At 42.9% G+C, this 13,288-nt stretch overlaps 1 protein-coding gene across 1 annotated transcript in view; it reads left to right on the top strand.

Moving 5' to 3' along the window:
- Window positions 1-13,288, top strand: part of LOXHD1 (lipoxygenase homology PLAT domains 1) — a 225,390-nt gene that overhangs the window by 161,860 nt on the left and 50,242 nt on the right. The window contains exon 31 of the mRNA XM_061636319.1: window positions 3,747-3,955. Within this exon, the coding sequence (XP_061492303.1) occupies window positions 3,747-3,955 (209 nt within the window). The remainder of the gene's footprint in view (window positions 1-3,746; window positions 3,956-13,288) is intronic.

The raw sequence follows: 13,288 nt of genomic DNA, 5'->3' as shown, positions 1-13,288 counted from the left end.
GTGGAGGACATTTTTCAGCCTGAGGGCCACATTGCCTTCTGGACAACCTCCTGGGGGCCACATGCCAGTGGTGGGTTGGCCAGAGGCAAAAGTGGGCAGAACAATGCAAAATTTCACCTTTGTACAGTAGGCTAGTTTTTAAATAATTGTTTATTCGTTTTACACCATTATTAAACATAATCAGACATAATCAAAACATCATGTATAAATCATACAGCAGTAACAAACTGAAATACTCAAAAATAATTTAAAATAAACTCATATTGGTTGGTGTGGCAGTGCATTTATGGAATTTAACAAGTGGTGTTGTCAGGACACATTCCAGCCAGACAAAACGACTCAAGGAAAGTATGGAGGAGGGCCAGGGAGAGGTGTGGCCTGGAGAGAGGCCCAGGGCTAGATAGGAAGACCTGGAGGCCCACATTTGGCCCCAGGGTCTGAGGTTGCCATCCCTGTGTAAGATGATGCCTCCTAAGATACATATGCATCTAAAAACAAAGAAAGCATCTTGCTCAGAAGCATTATTTTTACTCATAACCTACTTTAATCAGTAGATAATCAACTAATATTCCTTCAACTGGGTGGCTGCCCTGGTAAAAACAGAACCAATGGAACAATTTGGGGATTTCATCATTAGGTTTTCTTTGTGAGATTTGGATCCTGCCCCTTCAACAAACTCAGGGCAGCATACTTGGGAATGATCCCATTTTATCCTCCTGATAATTTTGTAAGGCAGGTTAAGTTGGTTTATTTATTTATTTATTGTATTTGTATACCCCCCCCATAGCCGAAGCTCTCTGGGCGGTTTACAGCAACTAAAAACATCAAAAACAAACATACAAATTTAAAACACATCTTTTAAAAACAATTTAAAACACAATTTTAAAAAATTTAAAACAATTTTAAAAACACATGCTAAAATGCCTGGGAGAAGAGGAAAGTCTTGACCTGGTGCCAAAAAGATAACAGTGATGGCGCCAGGCTCACCTCATCAAGAGGATCAGTCCATAATTTGGGGACCACCACTGAGAAGGCCCTCTCCCTTGTAGCCACCCTCCGAGCTTCCCTCGGAGTAGGCACCCGGAGGAGGGCCTTAGATGTTGAGGGTAGTGTATGGGTGGGTTCGTATCGGGAGAGGCGTTCCATCAGGTATTGTGGTCCCAAGCCGTGTAAGGCTTTATAGGTCAAAACCAGCACCTTGAATTGAGCTTGGAAACATACAAGCAGCCAATTCAAGCAGGCCAGAATTGGTTTTATATGTTCAGATCGTCTGGTCCCTGTTACCAATCTGGCTGCTTCATTTTGCACAAGCTGCAGTTTCCGAACCGTCTTCAAAGGCAGGGGAGAAGAGGCTTGCCATAGGTCACCAAATGAGCTCCATTTCTGAGCGAGGACTTGAACCCAGGGTTTGCTCCCAGTACAAAAAAAAAATTCTGTCTCTGACCAGATTGCCTGAGTGAGTAGGTGTGACACTGCAGAATGGGGGGGGGGAGGGAAAAGTCTCACCTACATTTTAAAAAAAATCTATTACTCATATTGCCCTTGGTAAACAGCTGACTTAGAGTAAGTTGTATCAGCATTTCTGGCAATATTGTTCCTTGGGGTGTGAAGGAACCTCTCTTGAGTTTGCTGAGAAGGCTGAGGCTGATTAGTCTCCTGTGTGTGTTTGTGCTCTCCTGTTAGAACTACGATCCTGACCGCAAAAGCATCGGTGACTCATCGGTGAGCCGGGACAGCAATGCCAATGTGAAGGATAAGAAAGCAGACAGCTCAGAGAGATCCGCTCCGGAAGGGCAGTGTAAGGAAATACTGCAGTGGCGGATGGGGTAGGGTGGAAAGGTCATTTGACGCTTGGACATGTGGCTATGTAGGGACAGGGGAGAAATTCAACTGAATTCACATTTAAAGGAGAACTTGCCTAATTTGCACTTTCCAAAATCATGAGTGAACCAAAACACAGACATCCTTCAATGTTCACACTTCTCCAAACGTTACAGTTCTCTGGCCAAGGAATGTGGAAATAAAATGTGTTATATTAGGCAAGATTGCTGTGCAAAATGTATATATTAATGCAATGCTGATGAATTTTCGTGAGGACTTTTCAGAAATGCATACTGATGTGGAAATGTGGAGAACGGAACCTAAAACTGGAAAAATGAGAAACTAAAATTGACTGACTTGCCCATCCCTACAACTATGCAAAAATCTCTGAATTTGAGGCAAGGATAGAAAGCCAGATTTTTAATATTTATTACATTAAACATGTAATAAACCAGAGGCTCCACATTGCCTTCCAATCACAGGGGCCAATGCTGCACAGCTCTCTGTTCCATGATAGATGTTTGTCTGGAATGTACCACTTCAGAGGGCAGGTGGGGGCTCATGTGATTGATTGCTTTTCAGTACCCCAAAAAGAAAAAGTGAATAATTTTTCATACCACCACTACCACCTCCTCCCCCCAAAAAATCAATTATCTGCACATAAAAAACTAGATCTCAGGGAGAAGTTTTCTGGCCTAGCCTTCACCCCAACTTGCTAGATTTCTGTCTGCAAGGGAATGTTTTTGTGCAGTGTGAGGGGGTACACACCATAGTACAATGTATCCTGGGGGATTTCAGAGAGCCCTTACTGTCTTCTTAACACAGTACTCTAGTAGTGTCTCTAGGTAAGCACACTAGTCGCCTGCAGCAAAGTGTTTTTATTGGCCACACTTTCCAATCAGTTGGAAAATCTCTTTGAAGCTGAATTTTTAAAAAAAAATAATGTACTCAAGGTACTCCCACAAGATTGTACAGTAAAAAGGGCCAGAGTTTGACTAGCATCACATGTCCCCGTTTTCAGAAAAGAGAAGTGGAGATTAGGGTTGCCAGGTTCAGGGCCTGAGACTGATCCTGTATCTTTAGGAGAAGAGAAAGTCAGCCAAGTGCAGGTGTTCTTGCAACACTGTAATGGGAAAAACCACAAGGTGGAATTCTCCCTTCCCCCTGCACACCTTTTAAAGATACAGAAGACCTCTTGGAGGCCGGGCCTGGCAACCAAGGTGTGGGGCAGGTAGAGACACAGCTGCAAAGGAACAACCTTGCTGTGAGTACTGATTGGCACCAACAGCAAGCCCTGCTGGGATTGGTACTGACAGCAAGTCCCAAAGCAGAGCTTGCTATGAGCACCAATATTCCTTTGCATAGCTCACTAGAGTGCAAGCATCACTGGCTTGATGCAAAGGATCTTCCTCTGTAGGTGTGGCTACAGCCATACACACAAAGGAAAGTTTTTTTACTTTGTGTCTACCTGTCCCCTTGTCAAAATGGCCCAGGGTGGGGTGGGATGGAGGAGGACAGGACACTGTGGGAGAGAATGCATGGAATGGAGTGGCTGGAATCTGGAATAGATGCTCTCTACACTGCAACATAGTTTTGAAGGCAAGACCTCACTTTTATTCTGTAACTGACTAGCAGAAGCTCTCTAAAGTCTCAGGGAAATGACTCATTACTATCCCTCCTGTCTGAGACCCTTTACCTAGAGATGCCAGGGCAGAGCTTGGAAAAGTTACTTTTTTGAACTACAACTCCCATCAGCCCCAGCCAGCATTGGCTGGGGCTGATGGGAGTTGTAGTTCAAAAAAGTAACTTTTCCAAGCTCTGTGCCAGGGACTGAACATGGGACCTTCTCCATGCAAAGCATGTGCTCCATCCCCAAGCTTCCTGCCTGGTCTCACTTGTTTTGCTGGTTCTTTGCTTGTTTTCAGTTATTCCTTACCACTTAATCATCACCACGGGTGGCGAGCCTGGTTCAGACACTGACAGTCGAGTTTATGTCATCATTATGGGTCCTGAAAAGCTCCAGACAGGCCGACTCTGGCTTGACCTCCCGGAAGGACAGAAAGTATTTGCAGATGCCTCTGTGGAGAAATTCTCCATTATGGGATTGGATGTTGAAGAAGTCAAGAAAGTGGAGGTAACCATCAGGGATTGGGACCACTTACTGTAGGTGGTCCAATTGCATTCCATTGGACTGACAGGTGGTTCCTTTCCATTTTGTTTTCTATTCTATTCCGCTCTATACTGTATTGATATTGTTACTTCTGAGAAAGGAAGAAAAGACTCTTTCTCTCAATGGTGGCCAGTGCCAATCCCCCCTTTGCCTCTTTCTCCTCCTATCTGAATCATATCCCTCCCTCTCCCCGCCATGAGAGAAAACAAGAGATTGCCTGCCTGCCTGCCCCTGGTCAGTTCAGTGGTTTGAAGTATTGTGGAACAATGGAATATTTTTATCTGCTTCAATGTGTGTGTGTGTGTGTGTGTGTGTGTGTGTGTGTGTGTGAGAGAGAGAGAGAGAGAGAGAGAGAGAGAGAGAGAGAGAGAGAGATCAGCAAATAAGATAAGCAGGGAGGGGTTTAAAGGGTTAATACTGCAAAGTTTAAAATACAATGCTAGTGAGTCCTGCCCATGTTAAGGAGATTTTCTAGCCTTGCATTTTAATCTCTGTAGTATTAACCCTCTGAAAGCTATTCTGCCAGCATTTGTTAAATGAGCATTTAGAGGGTTAATACTACAGTAATTAAAGGCAAAGCTAGAAAATCTCCTTAATGCAGGTGAAACTTTCTAGACTTGCATTTTCAACTGTCAGAAGGCTTAGCTCACTCACTCCACTCTTGGAGCTAATCTGGTGTTGGGGAAAGCCACTGAACGTCACAGCAAAGCAATTTGCTCCACAGAAGGTAGAGAATGAGCAGACTATTTAAACATCTGCTGCTAAGTCCATATTCAGCTAAATTCCAGCCCATCTCTGCTAACCTTCAACCCTCACTTGCCCCCCAAAAGGCCCGAGAAATTGGCAAGTGTGCTTAAATATCACATCTCAAGTACATGGATCAGGGATGGAGAACCTTTGATCCTCCAGACGTTGTTGAACTGCAATTCCCACCAGCTCCACCAGGCATGGCCAATGGCCAGGAATGATGGGAGTTGTCATTCAGCAACATCTGGAGGGCCAAAGGGTCGCTCAGCCTGACATATATGAAGCTGCCCTATACTGCATCAGACCACTTCAAGAGTAGTATTGAATACGTCAAGAGCAATATTGTCCACTGTGATTGACAGTGGCTCTTCACAGTCTCAGGTAAAGAAAGGTCTAGCTGAGATCCTTTTATCTAGACGTACCAGGGTTTGAACCATGGACTTTCTGCAAACTATGTGCTTTATCATGGAGCTGTGACCCTTCCCATTAGCAATGCGTGCTTTGCTCTCAACAACTCCCCCTTCTCAATTATAATTATTTTCCTAGATTGCATTATTTACTTATTTATTTATTTAAAATATTCCTATCCCACTCTTCTACCCTATAATAGGGCACTCAGGGCGGTTTACAAAAATAAAATCGAACACGTACATAATAAAATTGTAAACAATAAAATCACACAAACATTAAAATAAATTAAAATACAATTAAAATACCCAAAATACAATATATGTGTGTGTGTGTGTGTGTGTGTATAATGTATTGTGTAGTGATAGGGAGGGGTAATGAGCATGTGCCCCCAAAGTCCTGCCCTCTTAATGGTGGAAAACTTTATTCACTAATGTCTCTGAGTCTGAGACTTTTATCACAAATTGCCTACACCCAGTGTGGGAAAACTTTGGCCCTCCATTGCTGAACTACAACTCCTATCAGCCTCATCAAGAATGGCCAATGGCTAGAGATTAAAGGAGTTGTAGTTCAGCAACATCTGGAAGGCCAAATGCTCCCCTCACCTGTCCTACACAGTTGCACGGATAGCCTGTTGCAGCCCATTAAGAACTAGAGACTTGATATTTTTCCTTTTAAAGAAAGCTGAGATTTGTAGGGATTCTGCTCCCAATGCTACATTTTACTGCTTTTTCTGCACTTTATAGTGCAACACACTGCCTTGCTTGTACATTTGTGATTGTTTGTTTTGCTCATGGCCCACTTGACCATGCTTGGATCTCTTTTTGGGAAGGGGTGGTAAGGGGGGGATGCTAAACCAGTATGTGGCTGGTAGGGGGCAGAGGTGAGGAGTGTGCATGTCTGAAACAAATTACATCGGAAGCATGTGCCACAAAATGTGGTGTTGGCCACTGGCTTTGAAAGGGGATTAGACACATGAATGGAGAGGGGAGAACCCATCAAGTCATCATGTCATATAGGGAAGCTCCATGATCAGAGGCAGCCTATCACTCAACACCAGTTGCTGGCTGCTGAAACTGGGGCAGCAGAGGGTAGTGCTGTTTCTGTTGGACTGTATATAAATAAATCCTACTCAGAGTAGATCTATTGAAATGTATTACCCTAAGATAGTCATGACCACTGAAAACTACCCTTTATGTCCTGCTTTGGGACTTCCTAGAGGCATCTGGTTAGCTACTGTGGAAAAGAAGGGGCTCCATTAAAGCTGTGTTCTGAACCAACAGGATTCCTCTTCCTATGTGTGTGTGTGTGCTCATGCATGCACATGTACGTTTGAGGGTCTATTCTGTAAGCTTAAAATGGTAGATGCCCCTTTCTATGTAAAACTGACTTACAATAAAAGTCCTCTAATTCAAATAATGAAAACACACAAGCAGATTTGTGATACTTGTGTATATGAATAAGAGAGTATATTCACTAATAGGCAAAACAGCCTTGCGGTTTAAGAATATACCTATAGCCAACAGATATTTCTATCAAACTTTAAAAAGCGGGGAAATTGGGCAGCTATAGTGAATGCACCAGGGGAGCAGGAGACCTGACCTCTTCTCTGAGATATTGTACTACAAATTTGTAAAAATGCAAACCCAATTTGGGTTGGTCTCTCACAGTCCAACCCATTTCCTGTGTAGTTTAGAAGAATTTGGTAACATGTGCCTCTGAGCATATGGTGAGTGGTGGCAATACCTGTAATCAGCCCAAACAACAAAAGCAAGATGTGCTGTGCTGATCTTGTTTTAGCAGGGAGGAAGCAACAATATTAAGACAAACTTTAAATATGTTTTATTTACTTGGCAATTTTAATAAAATTTCCTATGGTAAATTATTTTGCTTCTCTTTCTGTGAACATATGAAGCACAGCAAAACTTTGCATAATTACACTAAAAAATGCCAAAAACTATTATGGAATAATGGCACTGACTATTCTGCAGAATAGTCTCCAGGGGACGGGAGGAGCGTCTCAGTTTGTACAAGTTAAAACAATGGGAGGTGAAATATATTCTAGCAAATTTCTAAGTGTGCTCTGTGTTTTTAATTGACCCTGCCCACCCTTCCTTAAGTGGGGTATATTTAAGCAGAGCAGGCTGAACAAAGGCATCTTGGGCTGGTTAAGTTTGTTTTTTCCAACAGTTAGTTTCATTGCTTAAGTAGCAACATATTGTTGCATGCCACCCCAATCTCCAAGTAGTGAGAGATTTCCAGGGGTCCCTGCACATGCCCAGGGGTTTGATTTCCTTGGAAAGAAGGTCAGCGGAGGCTGTGGTGTCTTTATGAAATATGGTTTATTTATTTACACACATTCCAACCTGAGCTCCAGATGGAGGGGTTCAAAGCATCAGCAGTCCAATATCTTGCTTTTTCATTACGCTTACAGGAGGCACCCTAAAGCCATGGTCCAGAGAGCCAGCTTCTCTCCTGCCTCCAGTTCCCAGCCTTTTCTCAGAGCAGGTTTCTCACCCCCAGGTGCAGGGTCCCAAATCAGAGGCTGGAAGGGGACTCATAGAAATCATCTATTTCAACCGCAAACCCATAACAATATTGTAAACAGCCTAATTTTACATCAAAGCTGCAGTTTCAGATTCAACAGTTAATGCACCCAAAATAGAAATAGAACATAACCTCCAGTTTGCAATACAACAGGCTGTCTTCACCAGCATATGATACTGACCAATAAAAAGTTAATGTAATTAATAAAAATAAATTTGACAGAGATTTCCAGGAGGAATAATGAGTGATATGTAATTTTTTAGGTTAGGTTATCTGTAGAAACAGTAGTAACACAGGAAAGAAGCAAAGTAAGGAAAACGCCAACAAACACAAAAAATGTAATGCTTCATCTTTGGAGATGCAGTCCTGATTGCAGGTGTTGCTACCACTCACCATATGCTCAGAGACACATGTCACCAAATCCTTCCAAGCTACACAGGAAATGGATTGGACTTTGAAAGACCAGCCCAAATTGTGTTTACATTTTTACAAATTTGTAGGGCAGTACAATATCTCAGAGAGGTAAGGTCTCCTGCTCCCCTGGTGCATTCACTATAGCTGCCCAATTTCCCCACTTTTTAAAGTTTGATAGAAATATCTGTTGGCTATTAGTGAATTTATCTGCTTTTTAGTCCAGGAGGTAAAAGAAAATGGGATCCTATGCAAGTTTGCTGAGAATGGATTGATCATTTGCCTGCTTATTGAGTTCAATGGGATTTACTTCCCTGCAATAATGCTTAGGATAGATGAAACTGACCATGGGAGAGGAGGAGGGAGGGCAGACGGAGGGGAGGGGAAAGGGGGGAGGGAGGGGAGGGGAGCAGGTGGAAAGGGAAGGGGAGGAGGAGGGCTGGTTTGATCATTTGCATGCTTATTGAGTTCAGTGGGATTTACTCCATGCAATCATGCCTAGGATAGGTGTAACTGACCTGGGGAAGCGGCAGGGAGAGGGGAAGGGAGAGTAAGGGGAGAGGAGGAAGAGGAGTAGGGAGGGAGGGGAGGGGTATAGAAGGAGGGGGAGGAGATTGAGTAGGTGGGCACTGGGCAGAGGGAAAGTGCCTTTCCTTTCCAAAAGGAAAACACTGTTAGCAGTATCATTACTTTTGGGGATTTCCCCCACCTTTCTATTCTACAGCAGGCACATGTAGCCTCCCACCCAAATTTAAACCAAAGTTGTCACTGGCCACATTCACACCAGATGTTTATTTCACTTTCAGCGATCATGGCTTCCTGCAAAGAATCCTGGGAAGTGTAGTTTGTGAAGGGTGTTGAGAGCTGTTAAGAGACGCCCTATTTCTCTCACAGAGTTACAATCTCCAGAATTCTCTGGGAAGGGGGGCTGACTGTTTAACCACTCTGGCCACTGGAGCTCTGTCAGGAGGATAGGGGACTCCTAACAACTCTCAGCATCCTTCACAAATTATATTTCCCATGATTCTTTGGGGGAAGCCATGACGGCTTAAAGTGAAATAAATGTCTGGCATGGGTGTGACCCTCTGATTAGCCAAGCCAAACAGCTGTTAGTCAGGCTTTTAAAACACTGACGGTTGGTTCTTACTGAGCATGCCTGTGCTATCATAGACTCAAATGTTAATTTTCTTAAATTAATTAAAAATTAGCCATGCATTTTTTTTAACTTTTAAACTGCAGAAGATGAAGGTCAGAGTATCGGCCACGGTTAGTAAAAGGATTATAGGTACTCTGTGAACATGGCTGATTTTTAATTAATTTCAACAAATTATGAAACCACTGATTGATAGAAAAAAGTCCAATAGGGTTCTGGATTTTTTTACTCATGTTTCAGACTTTAAAGTCTGGATTCTCTCTGAGTGTTTTGTGTATCACTATGGAAACATGTTTCATGGTGTTGTTAAGCAAGTATTTCTAAGTTCAGAACTATAAGTTTTGTAAGGTTTTGTTTTGAAATTAGTTTACGGGAAGCAGCAGAATAGCATGGGGGTATTTTCAATCTAACATGGCCGAATGTGAAAAATCCATGCTGGCTATAGTTTACAGCCATTCTTGTGGCTGTATAATTTATTGAAGTTTTATGTCTGTGCTAATAGGCATTTTACTGCATTTGCAATTGCCTATGGCTGTAAGCAGTAAATATTTGTTATTATGTGAATATTAATCTCAGTTACCCACAAGTGCAGGGTCACATCCACACCATACATTTAAAGCACATTTAAAGCACCTGGCCCAAGAATCCTGGGAACTGTAGTTTGTTAAGGGTGCTGGGAACTGTCAGTCTGTGAAGGGTAAACTACAGTTCCCAGGATCCTTTGAGGGAAGCCATGTGCTTAAAATGTATGATGTGCATGCAGTCCACGCCTTTATGAACTTTGTGCACTAAACAGTGCCATCCACACTCAAGAGGAAGTGCTTCCAGACTGTGCTATTTTGCAGGTGTGATTCATCCTGGCAAATTCAGGTTGCACAATGATAGTTGATTTGGAGGGCCTGCACAACAAACCCACTTCCCCAAAAGATGAGGCTTTTTGTGATAAGGAAAGTGACATAAATATGCACTGGAAAATATGGGATTACACTTGCTTTGATGCAGGGCCATCTAACTTCTTCACAAGCAAATCAGAGTGAATATTCATTAGATAGCCAACATAATCTAATCTCCCTGCAAACAAATCCGTACGAATGCACGTTGATTTGATTGAAACAAATGAATACAATGAACAAGTCACGTGGAAGCACCCAGGGAGGTGTAGCAATTATTTCTAAGGGCTCTGTCCGATGTTAGTAATAATTGGAGTAGACCCACTGAAATTAATGAACATGATTAAGGCTGTAATCTTAACCCCATTTACCTAAGAATAACCCCCCACTGAGTTCAGTAAGACTTATTTCTGAGACATCATGGCTAGGTTGTACTGTAATTTAGGTCCATAATGTCAGTGGGTCTACTTTGAGTAAAACTTGGTTGGCTGCCACCCTAACTTTGCATCTGTTCATATAAATCAGCACATGCAAATTTTATGCAGATCTGTATATTCCTTTGTCCTCTGGTGATGCATTTCCTCTTTTTTTAGTGATGTGTAAGCAACCACCTTACTTGCACCCTACATGGGTGAGAAGATGTACTTAGTTTGGTGGGTTACAAATTGTGCACACTTGATCAATCCAATTCCTTTCCCTTAATGTGCATGTGTGCATGTTTGAAGATGATTCTTACATAATTTTCATTGCAAAAAAAAAAGCTTATTTTGTTGTGTATGTGTTTGCATGGTGCTCACTTCTGAGTGGCTCTTGGCAATTTCTGTTTCTTTCAATTTGTATGTGTGGTAAAGAGAGGGAGGGAGAGAAGACTTGACAGAGCGTTGATCGCTATCAGAGATTGGATTTCATAAATGGCCTGCAGTGAGAAGAACGTCTTGTATAATTTTTTAGCTCAACATGGAAATTGTTTTCACAGCTTGCCAGACCTTGGGAGACCTCTCATTGGAGAGCATTAATCATGGCTCATAAGCAGTGTGCACCGATCAGAGATCCCAGCACAGGAACCCTCATGTAGCAAAGGGCCTGACAGACACAATTTACATAGATAATCACTCCACTCAGCTTCCCCTCTCCACCAAAAAAAAATGTTTTCTTTCTCCTTAAGACTCTCTGCAAGCAGTGTTGTTGCTCTTGCATATTATGCCTTGTGCTACCCTCCCCACCTGCCCCCAACTAATTGGAAGATCATAGGAACCCTGCTGGGTTGAATGAAGGTTTGTCTAGTCTAGCTAGAGCCAAGATGTACTAGAGCTCAGATGAAATTTCTCAGAAGACATTCCTGATTTTTTCTCTTACCCCCATATCTACTGACAAAAAGAAAATCACTTTGCAGATTCCCCACCCCCCAAATATTCTCCAATTTACTCTGTGTATGTGGCACCTGCCATTTTCATACCACAATATCTTGGAGCAATCCTAAGTCTGTTGTTGTTATGTGCCTTCAAGTCGATTACGACTTATGGTGACCCTATGAATCAGCAACCTCCAAGAGCATCTGTCATGAACCACCCTGTTCAGATCTTGTAAATTCAGGTCTGTGGCTTCCTTTATGGAATCAATCCATCTCTCGTTTGGCCTAAGAAACATTTTTTTCTCCCTCTCTTATAACACTAGAATGTGTGGAGATCCAATAAAGGGGAATGTTGGGGGTTCCAGGACAAACAGAAGAACACTCTTCTTCACACTGTGCATAGTTAAACTATGGAATTTGCTCCTGCAGGAGTCAGCAATGGCCGCCAACTAGGTGGGCTTTAAAAGAGGATTGGACAACTCCATGGAGGATAAGACTGTCCGTGGCTACTAGCAGCCTTGATGTCTATGCTCTGCCTATGGTCAGAGGTAGCATGCTTCTGAATTCCAGTTGCTGGAAATGGCAGGAGGGAGACAGCGCTCCTGCGCTCAGGTCCTGATTGTGGGCTTCCCATTAGGGCACCTGGTTGGCCACTGTGAGAAGCGGATGCCACTCTGACAGTGGCCAACCAAATGCCCTAATGGGGAACATGCAAGCAGGACCTGAGCGCAACAGAACTCTCCCCATTGGTGATCTCCAGCAACTGGCATTCAGAGGCATACTTCCCCCAACAGTGAAGGTAGAACATAGCCATCATGGCTAGTAGCCACGACTATCATGGCACATGATTATCCCTTATGATTGCAATGTTTTAAAGTATGTAGGCAATACCTGCTGAAAAGCCTCAAACAAAGGGGTCAGCTGAGCAGGGCGGCTGCTGGTTGGAGCCAGTTTATGTCCTACATTAATTCCTTTAATGACAATCAATAACAAAAGTGAAATAAATTATACCAAAAAGAGATTGTATGCAAATTTGTCTATCAGTTTGTTTTGTCTGGCTGAAGACTATTTTTAAAAGCCCATAGTAGACATAGCACTGCCTCCTTCTTCAACAATTTCTTTGACATCATTCAGCCTCCTTTTTTTTGCTTATTCTGACTCTTTGGCTTTTCTTGTTTGTTCCCTCCTCCTCCTCCTCCTCTTCCAGGCTTTGCGTCTTCTCTCATTTTCTCCATCTGGCCGGAATGGATTTTTGGCTAATCTAATCCAGTTTCCTCTTTGACAAATCCATTGCATCATATTATTGCAACCTTGCAGCATCTGTGCCAACTGACATTTGCCAGATCTTCCTGAAAGCACAGGGGGAGAGCTAGACAAGATCATTTCCTGCTTGCAAGAGTCTGGAGGCATGCTGTGAATGATAGGCCAGAGAGCAAGACTGAAACCTGAATGGAAATTTCCCATTCATAAACTGGGTTAGTAAGAGAGAACAGTTTCTACAAAGGTGTAGAATGTCCCAACACAGGAATGAGAAAGCTGTGGCCCTCCATATGTAGTTGGACTCCAGCTCCCATAAGCCCCAGCTTGCATTGCCAATGGCCAGGAAGGATGGGATTTGTAGTGCAGCACTACCTGGAGAGCCACAGGTACCTCACCTAGCAGATTCAGGAACAAAGAAGCATATTGATTTGAAGAGATTTGGATAAACTTATCAAGGCCAGTTTATTATTTTCATTCTTCTGGCTAGGTGTGGCTAGGGAGGGAGAGAGATTCAGTTCAGTTTGCTTTTA

Source organism: Rhineura floridana, chromosome 1, assembly GCF_030035675.1.
Source record: "Rhineura floridana isolate rRhiFlo1 chromosome 1, rRhiFlo1.hap2, whole genome shotgun sequence".
NCBI lineage: Eukaryota > Metazoa > Chordata > Lepidosauria > Squamata > Rhineuridae > Rhineura > Rhineura floridana.
Note: the sequence above shows the minus strand (reverse complement) of the source record. Positions and strands in the feature narration are given on the sequence as shown.